The sequence below is a fragment of the Rhopilema esculentum genome, chromosome 21 (assembly GCF_057945365.1).
Source record: "Rhopilema esculentum isolate cy_ngs chromosome 21, ASM5794536v1, whole genome shotgun sequence".
In the NCBI taxonomy this organism is placed as follows: Eukaryota; Metazoa; Cnidaria; class Scyphozoa; order Rhizostomeae; family Rhizostomatidae; genus Rhopilema; species Rhopilema esculentum.
Window position 1 is genome coordinate 10,359,014 of NC_142835.1, and position 23,882 is coordinate 10,382,895.

The 23,882-nt window shown below is 35.6% G+C and overlaps 2 protein-coding genes across 2 annotated transcripts; one reads left to right on the top strand and one right to left on the bottom strand.

Annotated features, from left to right (window-relative positions):
• Window positions 1-1,925: 1,925 nt before the first annotated feature.
• On the top strand, window positions 1,926-15,067 carry LOC135684484 (EF-hand domain-containing family member C2). Its single transcript, XM_065200065.2, has 20 exons — window positions 1,926-2,055; window positions 2,414-2,501; window positions 3,242-3,342; window positions 3,490-3,560; window positions 4,328-4,407; window positions 5,334-5,455; window positions 6,644-6,745; window positions 7,172-7,228; window positions 7,848-7,906; window positions 8,570-8,705; window positions 8,920-9,024; window positions 9,576-9,714; window positions 10,127-10,292; window positions 10,445-10,661; window positions 11,310-11,533; window positions 12,071-12,152; window positions 12,439-12,554; window positions 13,011-13,103; window positions 14,312-14,385; window positions 14,813-15,067. Exons 1-20 carry the CDS (start codon window positions 2,014-2,016, stop codon window positions 14,938-14,940), a joined length of 2,202 nt encoding a protein of 733 aa, XP_065056137.1. The 5' UTR covers window positions 1,926-2,013; the 3' UTR covers window positions 14,941-15,067.
• Window positions 15,068-15,908: 841 nt separating this feature from the next.
• On the bottom strand, window positions 15,909-23,195 carry LOC135684485 (uncharacterized). The gene is made up of 2 exons (XM_065200066.2): window positions 23,088-23,195; window positions 15,909-19,137 (listed from the first exon to the last, which is right to left on the bottom strand). Exon 2 carries the CDS (start codon window positions 19,131-19,133, stop codon window positions 17,922-17,924), a length of 1,212 nt encoding a protein of 403 aa, XP_065056138.1. The 5' UTR covers window positions 19,134-19,137; window positions 23,088-23,195; the 3' UTR covers window positions 15,909-17,921.
• Between the last annotated feature and the right edge of the window lie 687 nt (window positions 23,196-23,882).

Genomic DNA, 23,882 nt, shown 5'->3' on the forward strand with positions numbered 1-23,882 from the left:
CCTTTGTGTATGCAAGTCTATGTAAAACATGCTTCCAGTTGCAAGTGGAACGAGCCAATCTGTGGGGCCAGGAATTTTCCTCGGTGAATTTGAATGACCACAACCTATGGAATGCTGGATAACGACCATCATAATCGAGTGCCGTCTTCCATCCGGTTGACAATCAGATTCCTCCACAAACCACGATTTTCAGCCTTCCTCTTTACTTCTCCATGATGTATAGATGGTGCCCATTGTTTGATGTGTTCGGCTCATGCTCTTATCTGCTCTTCTCTTTTACCATCCATGTATCCTTCCGCCACCAGGTTTCCCAATCTACCGCTAGACCCTCTAAGTGCATAGCTTGAATAGCTCATCCTGCTTTAGGCAAGTCTATTTGCTAAATTTCTTGTTGCCGATTCTCTCTGCAATGTTGATATTTGTTGCATGTCCTTTCTAGCTCACTTTCAGTATTCTGCAGTAGCACTAGAATTCAAAGGCTGTTATTCTCCTCAAAGTTTCTTTGTTATTGGTCCAATTTTTTCTTCTGAACAGCTCTTTAATTGAAAACGATATTTTGTGATAAAATAATTTGAGACAGGCTTCGCAATTGGTTTTGCATTAACTTATTTTTGACTTGAGCGTTTCTCAGACACCAACATTCGTATCATTGTCAAATAAGCTGAATAATTTAATCCCAGTTACCAGAAGCCTGCATTTCAAACCCTATGGGTGCATGGAACGACCCCTTTAATTTTCTATTATCGTGCCATTATCAATCTTAATTTGATCAGAGTAAACAGAATTCGAACACGAATACATACAATTTGCACGATCTATCTTCTCTTATTCCACCTTTATTTACTTAAAAAACTTTTTATTTCCTTTCGTTTTCAAAAAATGTTTAATTTAAGGGAGCGGTCATAAAGTCTCTGCTATATGGGGGCGGGTGATATTTGGATGGGCCATGAAAAATTCTGCCATACCTTTTTGGGGCTATGAAAAAAATTAAGTCAGTTTTTTGCGGCCATTGAAAATTTAATTGTAAAAAATGTTACTTTCTAAATTCACAACATGGACAGATAATTTGCAGTTGGTACTAGCAATTGGCACTCCAGCAGATGTGGACAGAATACCGTACAATTGTCCAGCTCAACACCTCTCATACAACTGATGTCATGGTAACAGTGCAAGCTCTTTTGGTACAAGCCCAAAAGCTTCAGTTTTTGGTTTGCTATCTGAAAGGATTACATTACAGGACAAAATCTGCCTGTATCTCAATTGCTGTAGTACCTAACGGTAAATTATCTGTGAACTAAAAGGTACAATGGGAGTACTATTGTCATTCAGTGTCTGAATTCGAGGTTGAACTTGAGGATGATGCCATCTCTGAAGATGAGGAACAGCGAGATGCTGCAAATGCAGCAAAAATTGTTTTCTGAGATTTTTTCTTATTTTTTACTGTTTCTTTGTTTTTCTATTATCTTGTCTTGATCTTGTTCTTTATGTCCCTTTTTTCATCCATTCTCACCAATTGTTAGCCTCTTCCTCTCCAGAACTGTCAAAAAAACCTTTTTCAACCATAGAAACGAAAGCATTATAATGGGACACTGGATTATACACCAAAATATTATGCCCTCTTGACTTGCCTAGGAACAAAAATCAGTTTATGATGGTCACAGGTAATGTGTTCTGAAAACTAAATGTTTTATAGGGTCATGAAAAATATCCTGACGTTTCTATTGGGCCACAAGAAATTAAGTAGGAATCTAGGATGGGCCATTAATTCTTTTGTTAATTTTTTGGAAAATCGTCCAACCCCATATAGCAGATACTTTATGACCGCTCCCTCAATTCTTTTTTCAAATCAAAAATTACTGATATGCACGATAAAAAAATTTGGTCAGCGGCAGTCATTGAACTCGTTTTCAAACCTGTGAAGGAGGTCGGTTACCTTGGTTGTATTGTTATGGCAACATTCAATCGAAGATTCCATTTTTCAAGAACTTGGTGTACAGAAAGGTAACAAACGAAATGTCGCTTCCATTTCTGCCAGGAAATAGCTTCAACAGAAATGTAAGTAATCTATTAGCAGTAGTTTTATTAAATGCGAAAGTAGCTGAAGTATTTTGATGAAATGGCGCAAACCTTGTTCTTTGCGCAAGGTTGATTAACGTTGAAAATAATGAAGATCTACTAGGCCTAAGTTTAAGCCCACAATAATATTGCAGACTTCTAATATTGTTATTTGTAGAAAGTACTTGATTTGATATAACTGAATGGCCCCCTTCGTCTACAATAAAGTAATAACATCAGCTATGACTGTTGAGCATTTTTGTACAGCCTCTTCAAGATCCAATATTTTATCTTATTTTTAGAAAATAATCATATCCCATTGCAATTTTTATCTTATTCATTTTGAAATATTTTCCAGCTTGGTAAAGAAAAGTATCACAAATCACATTGCTTTGATTATCGAAATGATGTGTCTGTGTATGTTGGTGAGCACAAATCTGGAATAGGTATGTGTTATTTAATCCTAATAGGATAGCGGACCTGACCAGGGTGGAAATCATGTAACTTACACCGGAGACATCCGGCATGGACTTAATAATTTCCTTGGTGAACTGGCATATAATGAAGAAAAAATAATATGCTGGCTTAAAGGAGGGGTTTGATGCCTGTATTTGGGTCAGCGTATGACTTATAAACAACCGTTTTGGTTAAAGGATAAATAAAAGTTTCTATTATGCATTGAATCATACAAAATTTTGGCATAAGCATTAAAGTATAGAAATTCCCATGCAGCTTCATAATTTACTGGCTAATATTCAGTGTGAGGTTTACATGGATATTTTTGCACTACCTATCTCAGATTTTCCTTCAATGCCTAGTTATGTCATGAATGTTTTTAAATGACATAGGTCATCATTAGTTATCGGCTAATACTACATACCACAATGGGGGTTTACAAGGTGCTTTCATCAGATTGCTTTACTCCTTTTGAAGTACTACCCCTGTGAAAACTCAACCATGTTTCAATGCTCAACCATGGATAGATGGTTGTACCATGGTTGGCAGTGGTACGGCATCTTTGACCATGGTCAACAACCATAGTTGAGCAATGGTTGCACTGGTAACAATACCTTATACAATTTTAAACTACTATCTTAAAAATGGTCTTTACCAAATATTTTTTGACATTTATGACTAGCAAGTTGCATTGTTTTGCTTTAAATGTTTTAATCTTTTTTATATAAAGGTGGAGACAGATTACCTGGAGGGAGAGACAAGCCAAAATCCAGTGTTTATCCCAAGGGAGTTGGGAGCCAAGCACCAGCTTGGGTGGCATTTGATAGACAGGTTGGTATAATTATCTTTCAATGCAGAATTTTTAGCAAAGAAACATATTCAGGAAAATTATGGAAAATCACTAGTGTTTTAGTTTAGCCTATGAAGTAAAAAGCAAAAAATAATTTTCATAATATGTAAATTTGTTAATCATTGTAGGTTCTTTGTTTTGATGCATACTTCCAAGAAGCAGTTCATGAGAAAAGGGAAGAGCAATACAGAATAAGAAAGTAAGAAAAGCTGCTGTTGTTTTACTTTTCAAATTTTTAACTGCGTTTCTCATAATCAGCTAAAGGTTCAATAATCTCACAAATAGGGCAAACTTCAGAAGCATTTGAACCCCAGATTGTGCAAAAAACTATAATGGTGACATGTTTCCAATTATTGGCAAAACCTGATTGTAGTTCCATCTAGCAGTTTTGGAATCTATCTACATAAACATGAAAAAACCTCTTTTAGTTTGTTTTCATCTTAAGACTCCATTGGTAACATTTTCAATAGGCAAGCTGCACTGATTGGTCAACCTCAACAGTCATGTGCTTTTGTTTTCTGATTGGCTTATTTTGATCCACAACTGGGTATATATATTTCCTAGCATAGAGTTTTTGATCTATGTTTTGCATTTAATTCTCTGAAGAGTGTCCAACAGAAAGCTTTAGTATACTCAAATTTTTGCTTTTTTCAAAGCAATTTTTAAAAATCATTTATGTGGATAAGCATGCTGATACCAATTGCTAGAGCCAAGTGACAAAACAATGCTTTTCGACCAAGACTATGATGTAACTCTGCTATTAAAGCCCCGGAAAACACTGCTCACACTTCTTAAATAATTTCTTTTTGTTAGTTTTTTAACTTTGCCTATTTTAATTCTACTTTATACTCTTTTAAAAAGGTCACAGTAGGCCAACTATTAGAATTATTTTCTTAGAATTAGGTTACTACTTGATTTTAACTGAATATTGTCTTAAAAAATAGTCTATAAATTGCCATTTTATAGGTGCAAAATCTATTTCTACTTGGAGGATGATAGCATTCAAGTCATTGAACCAAAAGTTCAAAATAGTGGTATTCCCCAAGGTTTGTTCTCCAAATGCTTAATATTTTTGTTTTGCTTGAATCATTTTTCATATGATTTCAGTGTATTAAGTGAACATAAAAAGAATGCATTTTATAGATATGGTAATATCTTTAACAGTGATTATGTAATTTGATACAGGACAGACAAGATTGCTTAATATATGGAGGTTTTGATTTTCTATTTGTGTGCAAAGAAAAACTACAATGCCGCCAAAAGTGTTGGAACAGTTCAATCATCTTTCCTACTAAACGTCTCCTCTCCCCCCATTTACAATGTTGGATTGCGACTGGAAAATGACAACAAATGTATGTTAGTGCGCAAATTTTGTAACCCATGTTTAGCGACATGTCCATCCTTCTTCACAACATTGTATAAGGGGGGAGGGGGTTCCGTCTGCTTGAAATAGGGAAATGAACTGAAAGATATACATTTATTACGAGTACAATCTCGGTGTTCCAACTACTTTTGACGGGCATTGTACCATGTTTAGCAAGGCTATCAGAAGTTTTTTTTAAGTCCTAGAGCAAACTGTTTCTAAAATAGCAAGAATCTATTATTATGGAGACTGAGCTTTATCCACAAGTAGCAGGATAAATAAAAATCATCATAATTTTTTTATTTTCATCTAAGCAAAGCTAACTTGGTTTGTCAGAACAAACCCTTTCTTGACTTTTGTTAAAAAATTTGAAGATTACATTTTATCTGTTTTCCAACAAGGAAAACATTTCCTTTAATGGCCTAAAGCTGTGCAGTTCAACTGCATAAATTTGTTTGTTGTTTGTAAAGAATGGCAGCTTCAGATTTTACTTCATTCTATAGTTACCTTGTGGAACAGGCTCAGCATTTTATTGTAATGCTTTGATTATGAGACTATGTTCTAAAACAACCAGCATAGAAATGATATCAAGACTCTTTTTCATAAAAGGAACCCTTATAAGAAGGCACAGAATTCCACTGCCTGCACCAAATGATGATCAGTATTACACAGTTGATCACTTAAACATCGGAAAGGACATAAAATTGTACTCAAGAAGTTTTCATATCACGGTATGGATTTCCTTATTCCTCTTTAGTTGTCTTGCATGGATAATATCAAAAAGATTGACAAGTTTTTTATCAATATGTTTTTATAATGAGATCATTTATAATAATTTGCTTCCCTCCCCCAGGTTCTTTAGTTCTTTTATAACAGTTGTTGAATCTGAATACTATATGGATTCACTAAAACCTGTGCATCTTAATAACTCTTTAGCTCTGAATTATGAGTGAGCCATCACCATCTTGAATGAGCTTCTTCTCTATCATGCTGTCATATTTGGGAAAAGACAGCAAATTTAATACAACGTCTGGTAATGTTTTTGTATAAGAGGGTGTATTTATATGTATTGTTGTACACTGCAAATTCTCTTTTAAGCCCCCCCCTCTCAATTTAGCCCCCTCCTAAAAAAACAAATTCACAGATGCCAAAGTAAATAAACTTGAAAAAACAGAGATTTTATTTCATTAATTGGTCATTGGCAGGGGCGAAGTGTGCGGGAGGTATACACCCCCCAACTTTCAGAGAACTCCTCAGTAGAATAAGATTTAATTTTTGTCGGTAAAGTATGGTTTTGCATCTCTTACACCCACCCAGCAAGAATGCTCACGCAAAACCACTGGTTGTTGAATACTTCTCATCAAATTACAATTCAAAGCATGTTTCTTCTAGTCTCTGATCTGAAGACAATGATTTAATGTGTATCAAGTACTGGCCATACAAGAGCTTTTTACCAAAATTACTTTCAAATGCTCAATTTCAAAAGACGACATGGCCCAAGAAGATATTTTAGCATTAATAATTGATGAAGATGACAATGTTATTGCTATAAAAACCTTTTTTATTTCGTAAATGACAAAAACTTAGACTACCACTGAAAATGGCTTTTTTATTACAAAATATTTATTTAGCCCCCTCTCTCATATAAGCCCCCTTTTAAAGTGCTGAAAACAATAAGCCCTGTTGGGCCTTAAAGAGAATTTAAGGTAATTTGATTTGTAAATGGTAATTTCATCTGTAGATAAAGTTTTGAGCAGTCGTGCCTTTATAAATAAGCCTCCTCTAGGGGCTGTTCAAATTATTATGGTTTTTCATGTTCTTACAAAATTAAATAATTAAACATTTCAAAAGAAATATTTTGTTAAGGAAGCTCTTACTTGAGCACCTTTTATTAGTTTTAAAAATTTAATTTTTTTTAGGGTTGTGATGAATTTACAAACAACTTTTTACGAAAGCTTGGCGTTAGAGTTAATCATGCACGATCAACCCCAGGTGATCCATATTCAGACCACCGAAAAGAGGTAAAAATAAACATAAATGTTTTTCTATGCTCATGGCCGTAGTGACTGGGGGCTTGTAGTTTCATGCTTTATATGATACCTGATGATCAGTGGTGTAGTGCTTTAAAAGAACAAGTGGGGCTCTTCCACAAAATGTTAGGAAAAACAATAGCAAAAGTAAAAATTTCCCAATTTTCAGCATTGTTGTGCTCGCCCAGCAATACACCCTGTTGATGATGTTGCCTGACTTGCAGTTGCCTTGCCTGATGATTGCATTAAGGCCAACTTTTCATTGTTTGGGCTTTTGATAATTCAAACAAATTTTGCTTTTCTAAAAAGTCTTAAAATTTTTCCCGTTGACTTTACCTAAATTGGTCGAAATATCATTGACATACATAGATCTGCAGCTTTCGTTGCCTTTAAAGCTTGAACTTCTTATTTTTTTAGCTAACGGAAAGTATGCAGCCTTTGCGACCTTACGAAAAACTTGACACTCTAAGACAGGTAAGTTAAAAATGGAGAGAATATCGTACATTAACTTTTTTTTAATTTATCGTCTTAGCATTTTTAATCTTTTTTATAGAATGTCGCATTCTAAGCACAAATCGAGAGCAAAAAAATTGTATCTGGTGGCACGCCAGTATCATCTTTTGCCTACATCAATACAGTGTTGCCTCGAGAAGATTTACCGAAACCTTTTACTATCCTCAGGATTATTCCTGTTAATTCAGTTGCTATTAGAAAAGACATTTATCGTAGAAAAATAATACATTTAACCTCGCCATTGAGAAGCTTTTGTACCAAATCCACATTCAAAAAAGATAATGACCTATTCGTTCATTTACACGAAGAACAGACAACTACTATTCTTTAGAGGAATTTTCTGTAAAATTGCTTTTTAGAGTAGATGTCAACAAGGATCCATTCTGGTACTTTTAGTATTTGCTGTTTACATTGACGATTGACTATGTTTTAAAAGCTTAAAGCTTAAAATTGATTTTTGCGGCAAATACTTATATGAGCCTTTTCAAATGATTTGTAATAACGATAGATATCACTCGTCTATTTTTAACCTTCTTGTCTCTTTAGCAGAATGTAGCTAATTCTAATTTTATCCCTACAGTTTTTGGAAAACGATCGCAAGGTCTTGAGGTTTTACTGCCTTTGGGATGACACTGACAAGTAAGGCTGTATTACGTAATCAACTCCATTAAAACATTCAAATGGGATGAAACATTCAAGTACCTTTTAGAATATACTGTCAAAATTTGGTTTCAGTTTCTTGCATAGTTTTAGAGAAAATTGCAATCATACAAAGATAAATCAAATTTACAGCTTCTAACTTCCAAGTCAAAAATCATCGGTTTCCTTTGTATGGTTGAGATTTTACAAAAAACTATGGAAAACAACGAATAATGAAAATCAAATGACTTAATTTGTAAAATTTCTTCTGAAATTAATACACGGGGGGCGTCTACTAGAGACTCTAGAGTACGTATTTCATGCTATACCCCCATTTCATCCTATTCTCAACCTGTTTATTCTCTGTGCTTTGTAATACTCCTTGCCAATGAAGCTTCATTTTTAATTATAATGTGAAAGCTGATTCAATTTATAGCGATTTTGTGAGTTTTTTTTATTCATTACGTCGCTTGCAAGCTTGATCTACTGGGCTTTCAATTTAAATGTTTATATTTTTATGACATTTTGGTGTTATTCTTCATAAGGTTAAATCCAAAATGGTGCTTATTTCAATCACTGAAAAATGATGCCATTTTTGTGTTGCTTACCCTGACCTATTGTTCGTATTTTGTGGAACTCACAAATCTTTCTGTTCACCTGTAGTATGTTTGGGGATCCAAGAGAAATGGTAATGCATTATTTTTTGGCTGACGACACTGTCGAAATACGAGAGATTATCCAAGGCAATTCAGGGAGGGATGCAGTGCCTCTTTTCCTTCGACGACAGAGACTTCCAAAGGTTAGTCTAAAAATTATATAAGGCAACAATAAAATCTAACGTAGAAACAATCTCGTTGGGGTCATTAAGCAGTCACTATTTCTGATGCCTCATTCTAAAACCTGCTCTCAAATGGTTTTCTGTGTCGTTTTACTTTTAGCTTTATTTAATTAAGTATTTTTGCTATGTCCTTCATGTGAAATATTCTCATCACACTACGCTGTACCTTTTTCAGCAACTGACACCGTTGAACCAGCCTGGGAAAATGACCAAGCGAACTGTCCTTAATGTTTTCGGACCAATGGGACAAGGTGGGAGGTACATTTTGGATAGTCTAAAGGTAAGCATTATGTGCCGACTATTGCTTGATTATAAGTCACGTGACAAGTCCATTTCCATTCAAAACGATGCGTATCAGATGACAAAGACTTAAGAGTTCATGTCTCCCAATAAAGAAACAAAATAAGAATTGGCTGACAACCGAAGAAATTAAAAAGTTTTTCAAACCCAAGATGTTTTAACATCAACCCCGAACACTCCAAAAAAATTATTCAGGGACAATACAATTTGGAATATCTACATGTTTTGGTAATACTGAAGAAGAATTTGGCCGTTGATCTTATATTGTCTAATAGGGGTGCAACTCTCGACAAGAACAGAAACATTTTTCTAAATTAATGCGTACAGGGAGTGAATATTCTACAGTTAGCAAGATTCAGAAACAACCGCCATGATTTTGTTTTCGCCAACCGTTGAGAGCTTTAAGTAGGATTGTACGCGCTGCAATGCGATCTACGCCTTCCTCGAGATAATTACCTCTCTCACAAATTTGCTCATGAATAGAAAAATCTGGCTTTGCTCTATATGTGACCCTTTATCTCTCGATTGCAGACAGGGGCAGTACATACTGATTACTACAATGATGCTGACTTCACCATTGGCTCCGAAATAAATGTATGGGGAAGAAGGTTCATAATCTGTGAATGTGATGAATTCACGCGTGAATTTTACAAGTCAAAATATGGCTTAGGTATGCTTATTTGTCATTTCTTCTACTGGGTAGCTTCATAAATTTACTTTCAAAATCATTTCTTTTGCAAGATATCCAAGATAGACAAGATATCGTTTTGCTTACTTAATAGCCATTTTTGTTGTTTTTGTAATTGATGAGTTGCTATGTTTTCTGTAGCAAAACTTACGAAATTTTGATCATAAACCTTTTTCACGACAGTGTGATTATTAAAACATTTAATCTTATCCTCATTCAATTGCTCCTCATAATTTAGAAGTTTCCTAAGTATTCGGAAGTTATGACCCGTATTTGCCAATGTCATTTTCAAGAAATGCCTCTTTTTGTTCTTGTGTTATCTGATAGATTTATAGATTTTGTTTAAAAAAATATTTTATGATCCCTGAAATAAGTTTGATAAATTTTCTTTTAGAGGAATTCCCGGCTTTAACTTACAAATCTGAACCTTTTACAAACAAAAGTAAAGAAATTCCACCGTACAACGGATTTGGGTCCGAGGAAGACTCATTATGCAACTGCCTCAGTCTAATTCCAAAACCACCGAAACGAGATTTCATCAAATTCATGGAAAAGGATCGGTATGTATAGAAATAATCCCATTTTTAGTTGAACTTTTTCAGACTTTATCTATTTAATCTTACATCTCAGTGCTTAGCTGGCAGCAACGGTAACAAATTTACTGAAAAGGTTGATTGGGGGATAATAAGGTCAATTATTATTCTCATTACAGCCATGGCTTAGAGAGCAATGTCCTTCGTTTTGTTGCTCGTATGGACACGACCAGGCCAATCGATATGGATCGCAGGTTCATCGTCTCCTACTTCCTCTCTGATGATACTATTCTTGTGTTTGAGCCTCCGCAGAGGAATTCAGGAATTATCGGTGGCAAATTTATCGAACGAAGGAGGATTAAAACCCCTGATGAAGCCAACTATTATACGGCTCAGGTAACTCATCTTCTCGAGTATTGCTTAATTATAAACATTTTAAATGTATTTTCATGTAATCTGTCGTTAAATCAAAAATATCTTGTTAGAATGATAACATTCGAATCACCTCGTTCACAGATCCTGATATCGTATAGTAACTAACCTCCTTAATTTCCGTTATTACTAGCTACTGAAACCATATCATTTTCTGCATTTCGATGAAAGTCCAAGATGCTATTTGTTGTTTTCAGTGTGTACTTAAAATTGCCCTTAAGACCTTTTTCCCGCCAACAATATGCCACTAACGTTTTTCAGAGTTGTTGAGTCAAATTTGTAGGAACTCTCACTTTAAAATCAGATGTTGCAAATCTCTGCTACCTCTTGTCACGTGCTTTTTCTCAATAGCATTAAAGACCTAAAGGCCTCTAATATCTTCCTGATTTTTAAACAGTGTTTTAGAAGTCACCTGACAATAACTGGTATACTTTGTGATGGATAATTTGAAATTGGTAAAATATTCAGAAACAAGGACCGATTACACGATACTTAATTAGTTCACAACTGATGTTACACAGGATAGATTTAACCAAGTCAGTTTTGCTTGAGATCTCTTTTGTTCTCAAATGTGTTGCACTGTAATAGAACGATAAATAAATTCATATGCAGGACCTCTTCGTTGGAAACAAAGTGGAACTATGCAAGCATGCGTTCATCTTGATCGACGCCGACGAGTACGCAATAAGATACATGGAAGCTCATCCGGCATTGTTTCCGCAAGCGAGCATCAAGCAGATACTCCCGAAATTATCCCAACTCACGGCGAGTGCTAAGGACGAATTCAAACGCTTTCTCGATGCAAATGGAGGTCATACTTCCTTTGAGGATTTCCGGTAAGTTGATAACAGAATAATTCTGCAGGTTTATGTTATTAATGGTAGCAATATTGCCAATGCTGAATGTTGAATTTAGCAAGAATGTTGACCTTCCGTTATTTGATATTTACAACCTTTACATTTTTAAAGGCAATCGACAGATACGAAAAGGGCTTAAGCCATCTTTCAATCAAAAATTGACAAAGCAGTGAGATTGATTTCACTCAGTTGCACTTAAAAGCACTACGTCCCAACGCATGTCGCTGTTCGCTTAAATTCTCCATTGGTTGGGCCATATAAGAGACCTATTGTTACGTGTCCAATAAGTAACGTATTGCTAACGTTTTTTTCGATCATAAAGGTACTGCAAGGCCTACTGTAATCCCTGAACAGTTGACTAACGAGACATAGTGCCCATTAGCCACTTTTATATCTGTCGATTGCCCTTAAATTCAAGCGTTTCTAGCTGACTGACTTGAAGTTACCAATAGTCTAGAAAATCCTATATATTCTGTCTATTTATTTATCAAGACCTTTTCTCTTTCTATTAAACAGACAATTTCTTCTTGGAGTTTCGGAGGGTGTTCTTACTGAGCATGAAATTGTCACAGTTGCTAGGGAATTCGGTGAGAAAATGGTAGGTTTTATCAAATTTAATATATTACCCACTATCTATTTTTGTCTATGACCACGCAAGTTTCGTTTTTCCTTCCCAGATTCTTATAAGAACCAGTCTTTATTCAAAACTAAGCAAAGTTGATCTAACCTCCCTTTCTTCCTAATCTCTCCTTCTTTCCCTATGTTAGGCCAAAGCTCTAGGCTTCTAGACCTTTCTCTGACATTATCGACTGAAAAAATGAAAAAATTAAATGCTGTACCATTTAATAAAATTTAAACTGACTTTTGATCTGTTTGAATTACAGCAAGAAGAAGATGACATCGAGGTTCTCGTGGCGACTCTGCAAGAAGAGCTTCGAAAAGTCAATTATGAGAGTTTCTCAGCAATGATGGACGCCTGTATTTACCAAGATGAGAATGGGTAGGTTTTTTTCTATCAACAGTTACTGGCTATCCTTTGCTATGTAACCTTTGAAAATTGGTCATTTGTGCATTCAATGACTTTGTTCATGCGCCTTGACGTATTTTCAATGTCCTTGCCTTAGTGCGCGAAACCACCAATTCATGCGTCGGCGATTTGCAAGATGCTAGTTAAGCCGTACAGTTGCAGATTAACAATTAACGGTGAAAGGGAGCCAAGCATTGTGACGTAGCAGTGTCACCAAATCAGGTCGTCTATGTGCAGCTTACAACTTAACGATAATATAAATTTAGCGATGAAAACAGTTTTACCAAATTACCTGCAGCAGTAACTTTTGAGTCAACAAAATCTTTGCTGGAGAGGCTCTTTAATATATCTCTATCTTCCTCTAATTTTCTTTTTGCTTTTCACCTTTCAGCAGTAACATTTGCATTTCATGATTCTCTCTCTTTACAGCTCTGGCTATATCCCAATTCAGGATCTGTGGAACATCACAAAATCTTTCAACGTGCCAGTGAAAAATCATCTGCTCCAAGCCGTGCTTGCAAGGTAAGACCTTAGACAACATTTCGAAAGCTTCCCGTTATTTTAACAGTTTGTTTGGGAAAAGAACCACAGAGAATATTTTATTGAGTTAGGCAACCCGCCGTCTGAGAGTCAAAAAGCATGCCCCTGGAACAAAGTCATTATTACCCGTGCGTTCTGACTCCATGATGGAGGGTTGCCTGATAAATTTGAATATTTCCTTTTGTTTGAAGTAGTGTAACTCTTGGTTATTACAGGGTAATGTTTTACCCCATATGTAGGTTCGAAGACATATAGAAATGCTAGTTCAACTTCACGAACTTTATGATGCACACTCAGTGATTACAAGGTTAAAACTGACACACAATTGTATTTCTAAACAAACTTTTATAAAAGACGTGTAAGGGATTAATCTGTAATTACAAAACAAAGCATTGTCCTAGTCATTAGTGATTAATAACAAAGGATAAAAGACGTTATGTTGTAGCAGCATGATTGTTTATAACAGTAGTTGGCAACGAATTCCATGTACTACAGTAGCAACTTATCAAGGGCTTTGCAGCTGAATTCTAAGCATTTGTTTCTACTGAATGTTTTTTACGAACAATTACTATAAGCATTAAATTAAGGAATTCTTGAGAAAAAATCAACGACGACGGCACGACTAACCCTTTAAAATTTATACCACTGTCTGGGTCAGTTTTTGAAAACTTATTTATATGTGGCTCAATTACCCACATAAGTTACCCACATCCTGCTAATGTGAAGATTCGATGATTTTCGGGTGCAGAGCAATTTATGATTTTTTGATCTTCTATGGAATTATGGTATAGCAAATTAGCTCTAGCGCAAACACTCAGTGTTTGACTGAACTTGCTTCCATCGCTATCGTATAGTCGTCACTTGCCACTTACTGTTTGGTAAGACAGCCTTATTGTACAAAATTCTTGATTTTTAAGTCGTTACGGAAATCCCCTCTGTTTTAGATAAACTGGTATTTGTGTCCAAAGGTGTTTTCTATCGCTAAACATTCGGGCGATAAAATTGAACCATTCCTGATTCGAGTTAATCGGGCGATAGAATTGATCAATTCGCGATAGAATGTGTATGTTTTCAAAGTATTCGCTAAAGAAGCAATTCTTTGTTGTATTTTTTTCCTCCCATTGTATACAAAACTATCTTTTAAAAATCTTCATTATCATTTTATGATCAAAATGGCTATTTTGTTTCAGGCTTGATAAAAGTGGCTCCGATGAAGTGAATTACAAGCAGTTTATAGAGTTCCTGAACTGGAGAGACTTCCCAGGTACGCACCCCGTAGTCGATTGGTTTGTCCGCCTTAAGCAATTTTCCCCATGTTTCCAATCTAATTTCTTCTCTCTCTTTCACTGCTTTTCTCGTGAGGCTCCATCCCACCCCAAGTCAATGTTGTTATGAGAGTGGTTGAGTCTGCATGTTGACTTAAAATGACTGTTTACTGGCCTGGAAAATGGCTTGTTAGAGCAATCGGTCAATGTTATAGTTTCATTACTTTTAGAGCCCATAATATTTAGCCAAAAGGGTTTAGCAACTTCATAACGATGGCCGATGACAATATTTCAACCAGTTTGATTTATCAATAGCATATGTACCCATCTCTAGCTCTGTGAGAACAACTGTGCACGATGTCCTGTAGATAGAGCTGTAAACGTTTAATATCTAGTTCTTTGCTAACACGAAACTGTTCATTTCAGTAATGACGCAAAAATTCAAGCCCACGTTGGCCTTTGGTGTTCAGCTGCCAGAGCGCATTGGTCCTAGAGAAGGGATCTCAGTCGTGAAACTCCAGCCACTTTATGATGCTCTTGGTTTTACTGATTGAGCCATTTTCTGAGAACTTCAAAAGTAAATAAACATAACAACTGTGGCTGTATGTATTTAAAAGTTTTTAATTTGCTTGTATTATTGTAAATTATATTCTTGGTTGGCATAAAAGGATTTCTATTCAATTTCTTATATTACTCTGGAGTGCATCTCTTTAAATGGTTTTGGCAGCTTGAGTATTGCAAGGTCTTAGTTTAATTTGGCAGCTCTACTTATTTTTTACATTCTTCCTCAACCAACGTAATCCCCCGCCACAACCACGAATAAATACCACAAGATACAACTTTGAATCTATGAAGTGAAGCAATATCAGAACAGTTTTTTAGTTCCAAATGACTTCTTGTACTTTTTCTAAGAAACCACAGATACTAGATCCTCATTTCCAATTTGCACTACAAGGTTCTGCTTCAAGCCTTCTTTTTCTGTAAAAAATAGTAAATATACTGTCAGACAAAAACATCGTTCTGTAGAGGTTTTTCGCCTGAGATCAGGACAAAGGCCAACGACAACTTAAACATGCGCAACGACTCTAAAACTGCAAAGAAGGCTGCTATTATTTTAAAACTCAATTTATGGTTTTTTTATTTAAACATTGTACGGGCTTTAGCTTAGCACTGAAATATCTCTACACCTTTGACAGAGAACAAGGGTGCCAAATTGCCTTTTTAAAAAAATTGGTCATCTCCATTAGCAAGGGCATTTGTTTTACATTCTGATTTTAATACCTTTTCTAGGGAATTTTTCATTTGTTTTATGAAGGTGCGACTTTAAAATGTGCAAAGAATTTTCTGTGCCAGAAGTTAGCCAATTTTCAAGGTGCTACAGCAGATCAAATAAAAAAAATCAGTTATTTCTTGAAGCTGGCAATCATTTTTGAAATACCATTGTCCTGAAGCCTGTCCCTCGCCCATGGATGTTTCGGCAAAACTGATCAAGATGTTTGTTCATAAAGTTATCACAAAAAAGTAATGATTGTAGAGTTTTTACAGAACGTTACCCAGTGCACTTTTTAGGCCCTATATTTCCCCCTACATTAAATCCCAATTAAAACAGATAGGTATTTACAACAAAGTTATGATGTTGTTACCAAATATTTGCTCCAACATTTGCAAAAACGCAGACGCGAAAACATTCCGATTACTCTATATAATTATCACCAAACAATTCTTTAAACTACCGCTCGAAAAAATCATTAGGTACATAACAATTATTAAACGTGAAGATAAATCTGCAAATTGTTTCGTATAGCATAACAGTCCCTTACTCTTTAAAACAAACAAGATACTTCTAAAGGTCGGTTTCCACTTGAGCGAAAGCTTTAAGGAATTCGTCAGCGATTGGAATGTCTTTTGTTCTTTCTGGGCATGGGCGAATTCGCTAGCGAAATGTGAAAGTTTAAAGGATTCAAACTTCCAAGCAAAACACAGCTTCCCTCTGAATGGAAACACGCTGAACAATTCGCTGAAGTGGAAAACGGCCTTACTAATTCTACTTTTTTGTGGGAAACCACGCATCTAGATAATTTTGTTATTTACAGAGTTTATCAACATAACGTCTCGTTTTACGAGTCTTAATATACAGAATATAAGCAGGTTTTGTAATTAAAAAGCAATAGCTGTTTACATAGTCACTCAAGTATGGTTTCTGGATCTGAAATATAAATACATTGTCGTTCGAAGTGTTAGCGAATAAAGATTTTTATTTTAGCATCTGAAAACAGATTTTCAAACTTAGTGGTTTTGATCGAAAAATCAGTATTGGAAACACCAAAAACAATTCGTTGACTGAATCAACTTTCTAAATAGACATTTGTAATTGAGACGTTTGAAACAAAAATGGAAGAAAATATTTGTTTTTTATTGTTGACGCAATAGTTTTATTGACTAAGTAGTTCGTGGTAATCGGCTCAGGGACACAATAACCAGATTGGGTGAATTCAAAAGAAATCTTAGCGGTAATATCATACCATGTTATATTCATCTATCCGTATTAGTTTCAGAAAAAATAGAATATTAATTTTGTGGCTGCAAGCGCTACAAAAAAACGAAAATTGTTTGCATCATAACTTTGTTATTCTCGATAGGAATCGAATTTTAGAGTTTGCTCGCTTTGGATAAAATGTTTCGGTCTCTTTTTAAACATATAAGTAGTTGTGGATTTTCCTATCTGGAAATGCATTTCATTCCAGGTCACGGCACCAATGTACATAACGTTTTTTCCTAAACTCTTAGTCCCTTCTCGGGATGTCTTTGTCCAGGGAGTTTCTTGACCTGTACATGAATATTTGAGAACTTTTAATAAATTTTCCTCGAGACTTTCTACAGTGAGGCACCAAACGTGGCTATAGTCCAAACCCACCCCCGAGTCTCATCAGTTAACATAAAACTAAAAAGAGCAACAGTTAAAACGTAGCATCGACTTTATCGAAAGATGTGTAGAACGCAACAAGACTGCGACCAAGAACGCAAAACGAGGTATAAGATATGTTAAAGGGGAAGGAAGCAAAAAGACCAGATAGCATCATTTAATATGTATAGCAACATTTTAAGTCCATTAGGAGCAAGATTACCAGGTTTTAAGCTATTGCATTTCTTTTTTAGCTAGTTAAAACTGGGGTATAATAACTTGAATCTGTGGGATGGACGAAAGTCCACTCTTTATCTTCCATTTGAGCTTTTTGTCTTGAACGATAGAGAGAAAGATTCGCCGGACCAAAGTTCAATTTTTGTTTCTAAAGCTGGCACAGAAATTGAATACTAAAGTACTTTTCGTCTGACACTCCTTATGGTAAACAGAAATTTATATTTAGATGCGAATTGAAATTGAAGTAAAACTTTGCAGTATCAAAAGGCTTATTTTGTAATTCCAGTTTCATGCTGAATCTACTTAAAATGAGAAAGTCCCGGGGTATAAAAGTCCATACGAGTTAAAAACCAAGAATAAAACATAATTTATTTGGAAAAGTGATTCTAACACTGGCTACACATCATTTTGGTCCTTAACAGCGGCAATCCAGTTAACTGCCACAGAAAAATCGCACCCAGAGAAATTGGGATTACAGGATCCATTTTCCTCAACCTTGCTAATCAAGAATCCAATACTATCTACTTTATCCAATTGAACATTGCCATTATTTGGCAAAGCATGCCCGAAAATGGATGGCCAGAAGTGACGTAGTGGAAGGAAAACCTCGGTTTCCTCCTCAGCTGGCAATAGAAAACCGCACTGCCAATTAAAAGCCCGGGTATTCTTTTCGGATTGAAGCTGCAATTTTGGACGTAAGGCTACTTTGCACATGCTTCTCAAAGAAATAAGAATCCCTCTGGCATTTCTTATTCTTTCTTTGAAGGTATAATCATCACTCGGTATTAAGCGAACACTCGCAAACCCTTTGTCATCCTCATCTTTAACAGAACCTTGCAATAATCCGAGCTCGGATTCATTACTTGAGTCAACCAATTCCATGGTGCTCTTTCCACCAATAATAGCATCTGTTAATGACATGTGATTAAAGCCAAGCCCAGTACCGAAATTTGCCTTACCAAATAACATGACTCGTGGGCCTGTTCCATTGTTACCATAGTCTTTCAACGTAGGCAAATCGGCATAAATCTCAGGTAGCCGTATTTCGTCATAAACGTAGTCAACTGCTTTGCGAAATTTTGAATTGACTTCACTCGGGTCATTGCAGCCGTCACTGAAGTCAATGGATTCTTGAAGTTGACTTAATGAATGGTCAGTCAGCGTTGTGTCGTTCAACAGTTCCTTGACAACTTTCTTGTATATTCGAGCAGAATCGCTATAGCGCCCACACTTAACAAGCGGCCTGCAAAGCTCTATTGCGCGTGAAATCATTTCGTCGGACGGATGGAAATTAACGCCATCAAGCCCACAATGCTGATCGATCACATCGTCGTAGATTCCTTCGAGTCCCTCGCGTATCATGCGCGCATTTTCATCTATGTCCCCAGAATCCAATGTTTGTGCTACTTTATCTTCGAGCAATTTGATTTTTTTCTTGCTAAAGTATTCGCGTTTGTCTTCCGATAGGATATCCTTTACGACTCTCATGTAAACTTTAATGCTGTTCTGGGACTTCCCAGCAATAGATAATGGGCCAGCTATGGCAAATGCGGCACGGAGCTTGCAAAGAACCGGCAGGATGGTGTTTTGATCTTGAAACGGCTCCATTGAACTAGAAGGCAACGTGGTTCAAAAATTAATGATACACGACCTATTGGAGAGTACTTTTGTCATGTAAAGTTCCGACGACATCATTATCATCAATTTTATTTGCATGTCTGTATCGAAAAACTCAATGATACATTTGGATATATAACATAATACCGAAGTGATGACATCATAAAAAACTACTTTTAGAATTTTCCAACTTTGACCATATGAATTTTCAAAGAGAGCTTAATGAAATAACTATAAATGTACAAAATCAGTTGAATCTGTTACAAATTGGCTGAGACATTGTCATATGAGCACAGGCTCTTGCCCAATCAAACCTCTGTAATTTGGTCTTGGTTCATAACTTTATGAACCAGGCCAGAATAACAGTAATCTGTTAAGCCCAATCTCCAGTGAGAAAAATATCGGCGAAATGCAAAAAAGTTCGCGCGAAATACGTTATGGGCATGCGCAGTGAACTTAAGCTGGAATTTCTTCGAATTCGTGAAATACTGGGATTTCGTGAAATACTTCGCAGCGAAATTTCGCAAGACTTCTTCTCACTGGAGATTGGGCTTTAGCAAACTTGGAACCTTTCATTGGCCATATCTCGCCCAATTTTGAAAATATCTACCTGATTTTACACAGTGAGAGGTATTTTGTGCCCTTCTTTCAGATTACGTGGTAATCAGAAAATTCTAAAAATCAGAAAATTAAAAAATATACTTTAGATGATGTGATTCGGTACTCTATATAATCGAATATCATATCCTACATTCAGATATCCTCAACAGACAAAAGTTAATTTTTGTAAAAAAATTACTTTTGCCAAAACATTATTCACAACAAAAAAATGGTTGGGATCAGGTTAAAAGTTGGCTGTGGATCCTAATTGCAATCACGTTCCTGTGACTGGAGATTAAATGGAATTGTTACCCGTATCTGTCTTCTATGGCAATTTGAAGTGGTGAAAATCTCCATCGTGATAAAGAAGGAGAAAAAAATCTATTTGATCACTTGCAAAGAAGTAAAAAATCATTTCATTTTGCTTGTCAACTTTTCTTTTACATCATTGCTCATAAGAACCCTTTAAACAACTCAATGATCATTTTTATGAAATGACTGTAAAACTAACAGTCTTGGTAAAATTGGACATGTGATTGCACCCATGCACCCTTCCACACCTACCTATAATTCTCTATATGTCTTGCATGTGCAATGCCACACTTTGACTGACTATTCTTTTCACTAATTCACTAATTCTGCACTTTCCAAATTATGTCATGAAATGAAGAAATGATCTAAAGTTTAAGTTAACAATTTGTGTTTGAACAATGGAATTGTTATTCTAGCTCTCTTGATTTTGCGGTATCATTGGTAGTTTTTCATTATACCAAATGATAGCATACATTACTTTTAAGCATCTAATTTAGATGAATACATCATTGATGCCTAGTCGTTGAAATCATGCTTGATGCTCTATAGGCAAAGCTGTACACATCTTAGTGTTTACGGAAGGATGGTTCTTTGTTGCAATAAAGAGTGCCAAACTTAAAATGATCATCAGTCAACTATAGCTAATTCTGGCTTCTATTTATTCATTTTTACTTCTTAAAAAACCTAATTGTTTCAGAATTTGTGCAATTTGTTGACAATGAGTAACAATAATCCTAAAATTAGACATGCTACTGAACCAACCAGTGGCGGATTCAGACCAGGTTCCAAGGGTTCTGGAACCCTGTCAAATTTTCCAAAGACACATAACATCAGTTTTCCCTTTACTTTCGAATTAATCGCAACCAGTCCCAATGTCAAATGGCCTCTTGTACCAAAACCTTTGCTGCTCTCTAAATATGGTATTGTGAAAGAAAGGAACCCTGTCGTAGCCATGGTTATCTTTTGTAACATATTATATTCCTCTAAAGAAAGGAACCCTGTCGTAGCCAAGGCAACTCTTTGTACCATATTGTATTTTTTAAGAAAGGAACCCTGTCGTAGCCATGGCAATCAATTGTCTTATATTGTTTTTGCTACAAACAAAGGAACCCTTTTGGAACCCATCTCACGAACTCATTGGAACTTAATATTTAAACTGCTGACCATACAGGCTTCCTGTTGTCATAATGGCAACGTAAAGCTGCGAGTGATTGCACGATGACGAGAGCTTGTTTTAAGCCCTCAAACAGGAAGGGACCAGCACCTGAAGATCAATAAAATTTGATAAACGTATGGAAGAGTGCTATGATTTTTCAAGAAAGCTTTTCAAACACGCCTCGCCAACTATTTGCTCATTTTTCTCGACTGGCCTAGCCAACCTGGAGAAAACAGATCACCGCTTTTTTCTCATGGGATAAGATGATTTCACAATTTGCACTTTTTAATAATTGGGTTTGTTTGCTATATATGATAAGAGGCTTCGTCCATCGTTATCCATTTTTGACAAACTTGGTGAATATATATAAATTTGTCTTGTTTATTATTTGGCAATATTTATAGCAGGAATTTCACTCAAATCTTGCAACACTCAGTAAGATTATGTCCTGCTGTAACCAGCCAGAGGAATTTATTAAGGTCCTCTGTTTGGCAAGAAATCGAAACCATTCTTTTAGAATTCATAATTACAATTCCTGGTTTGGTTTACAGATTTATTTTTTTACTTGCCTTGGAATCATGATGAAATAATATATCTTGTTAAAATCAAATCTTGCAATTGTGAATCTTATCAAAAAGCGAAAATAGGCGTCACCCAATTTTGGAAAAAGTAAAGGGCGTTGCCAGAAAAATATTGGAACCCACTCAAATTTTTGTCTAGATCCGCCACTGGAACCAACTGTACCTAGTTACAAAATATATCAAACTTGAATAACAACATCTTGGAATAAGATGTTTCTGTGACCTTGCCTATTTCTGGATTTAATACTAAGTTTTTTTACCAAATGCTAAAATAAAGTTGTTTCAATTGAGGTCTAGTGGAAGGTGAAAAAGTGATGCTTTTTAACTTGGCAGCAACTTTGTGTGTGTGTCATGAAGGGTTGTTTGAGTATCATTTTTGAATTCTACATACTTGAAAATACCAAGGTACTGATTTTCAGTTCTATGGATGATGTGAAACTATTATAGTCAATAATTTTATTAAGGCATAATTTACAGATCTTCCGGGGGTGGTGGCAAATCAATAGAAAAATGGTAAAAAATTTAATTGGTCATAGATCCTAAACGATTCTGATTTTTCTCAAAAAACTTTTAGCAAATCGATTATAGCAGAGGTTCCATCAAGTTACAATTTTTCTGCAAAATCTGCAAGCCAAGAATTTCTCTACATTGTACACTTTAAATTCTATATCTCACTTAAAACATCCAAACTTCTTAAAGAAGTGAACTGTTTGCAGTAGTTCTTCAAAATCTCTCAGATGGCAATAAAAAAAGAAAGTTAGTCTACGATCAAAAACAAATGACGCCATCTTGTACTTGAGACTATATTTTATTATTGTTTATAGCAACAGGTGTTACAATTAACATTTCTGAGAAATCTATGCAGGAGGGTTCCATTGCTTTAAGACTCAGTTGCAAAGCATTTGCTTCTGTTTTCTTGTCTTAGTACAATATTCCAACAGACAGTTTCACAAACACAGCTGCAGACGAAACCCTCCACTCCAGGTAAATTTCTTCTAAGGCTAGGCCTAGAGAGAATTTAACTGAATCGCAGAACCAACGAGCCTTTGTATATTTGGCAGACGAATCTCTTCAAATAAATTCAGCAAATACGACAAATAAATAAATTCTACTACAAATGAAATTAAAGCTAAGCTCCACAGTTCGCAAAAAGGCCATACAAGAGCTTCCACATCGGTGAAGGCCCTACAAAGAGCACTCCACACTGGTGCTTTCGCAAAGGAAAGATACGATTGGTAACTTGCAGGATAAACAGAACATATTAAGATAACAGATGCAAGTAGGATATATTTTTACCTTATTTTTCGTGCAATGCGTGCCCAAACTTTGAAACTTCAGTAGAGTTTTTCCTACCGATAAGACCTTCCACCTGTCCTCCTTCACAGAAGTTGTTATTGTTGCTTTTTATTTTTAGATCGGTTACGTCATGAGCCAATTCCACTGATGAGCCTCTTCGCCTATGTTTTTTCAAGTTAATGATCTTCAGTTATTTGAATTCAAACGAAAGAGTTGTTTCAAGGAATTTTGAAAGAAAATTTTTATCTAATTACTAGTTCTGCCACACAATGCAGAAGCATAACCACAATCTTCATTTTGGGGGAACTCAAGGCTTCGTTAATAGATTTAAGCCTGATTTAGGCCTGATGTTATTTCAGAAAATAGTTACATATTGTTTCAGTAAATGCTTTGTAGAAAGAGCTAACATCTTGTCAATTGCTAAAGCAACGAAAAAACTTTCGAGACACAGGAAGAATATCTTCCGGTAGTCAAAAGAAATGATATAAGTAAGATAAATCCAAGAAATTTTGTTATTAATTATTGATAGATGCCTTTGTAATTCTTTACACTTTTCTTGCTTTGAGGTCATGACTCACATTGCATTTGGAATGCTCCGATTGAAATGAAAGTAAAACATGTCATTTGAAAGATGCTGTTGCATTTCAAACAAAAAACTTGAGTGTTTTACCGAAAAAAAACCTCAACGCTTTGCTAAACCTGGAACTTAACGCTTTGCTAAAACATCAATATATTATTTAAGGCAAGATTTAAATGAGATAATGCGCTGTTAGCGGCAGTAAATGTTTGTATGTA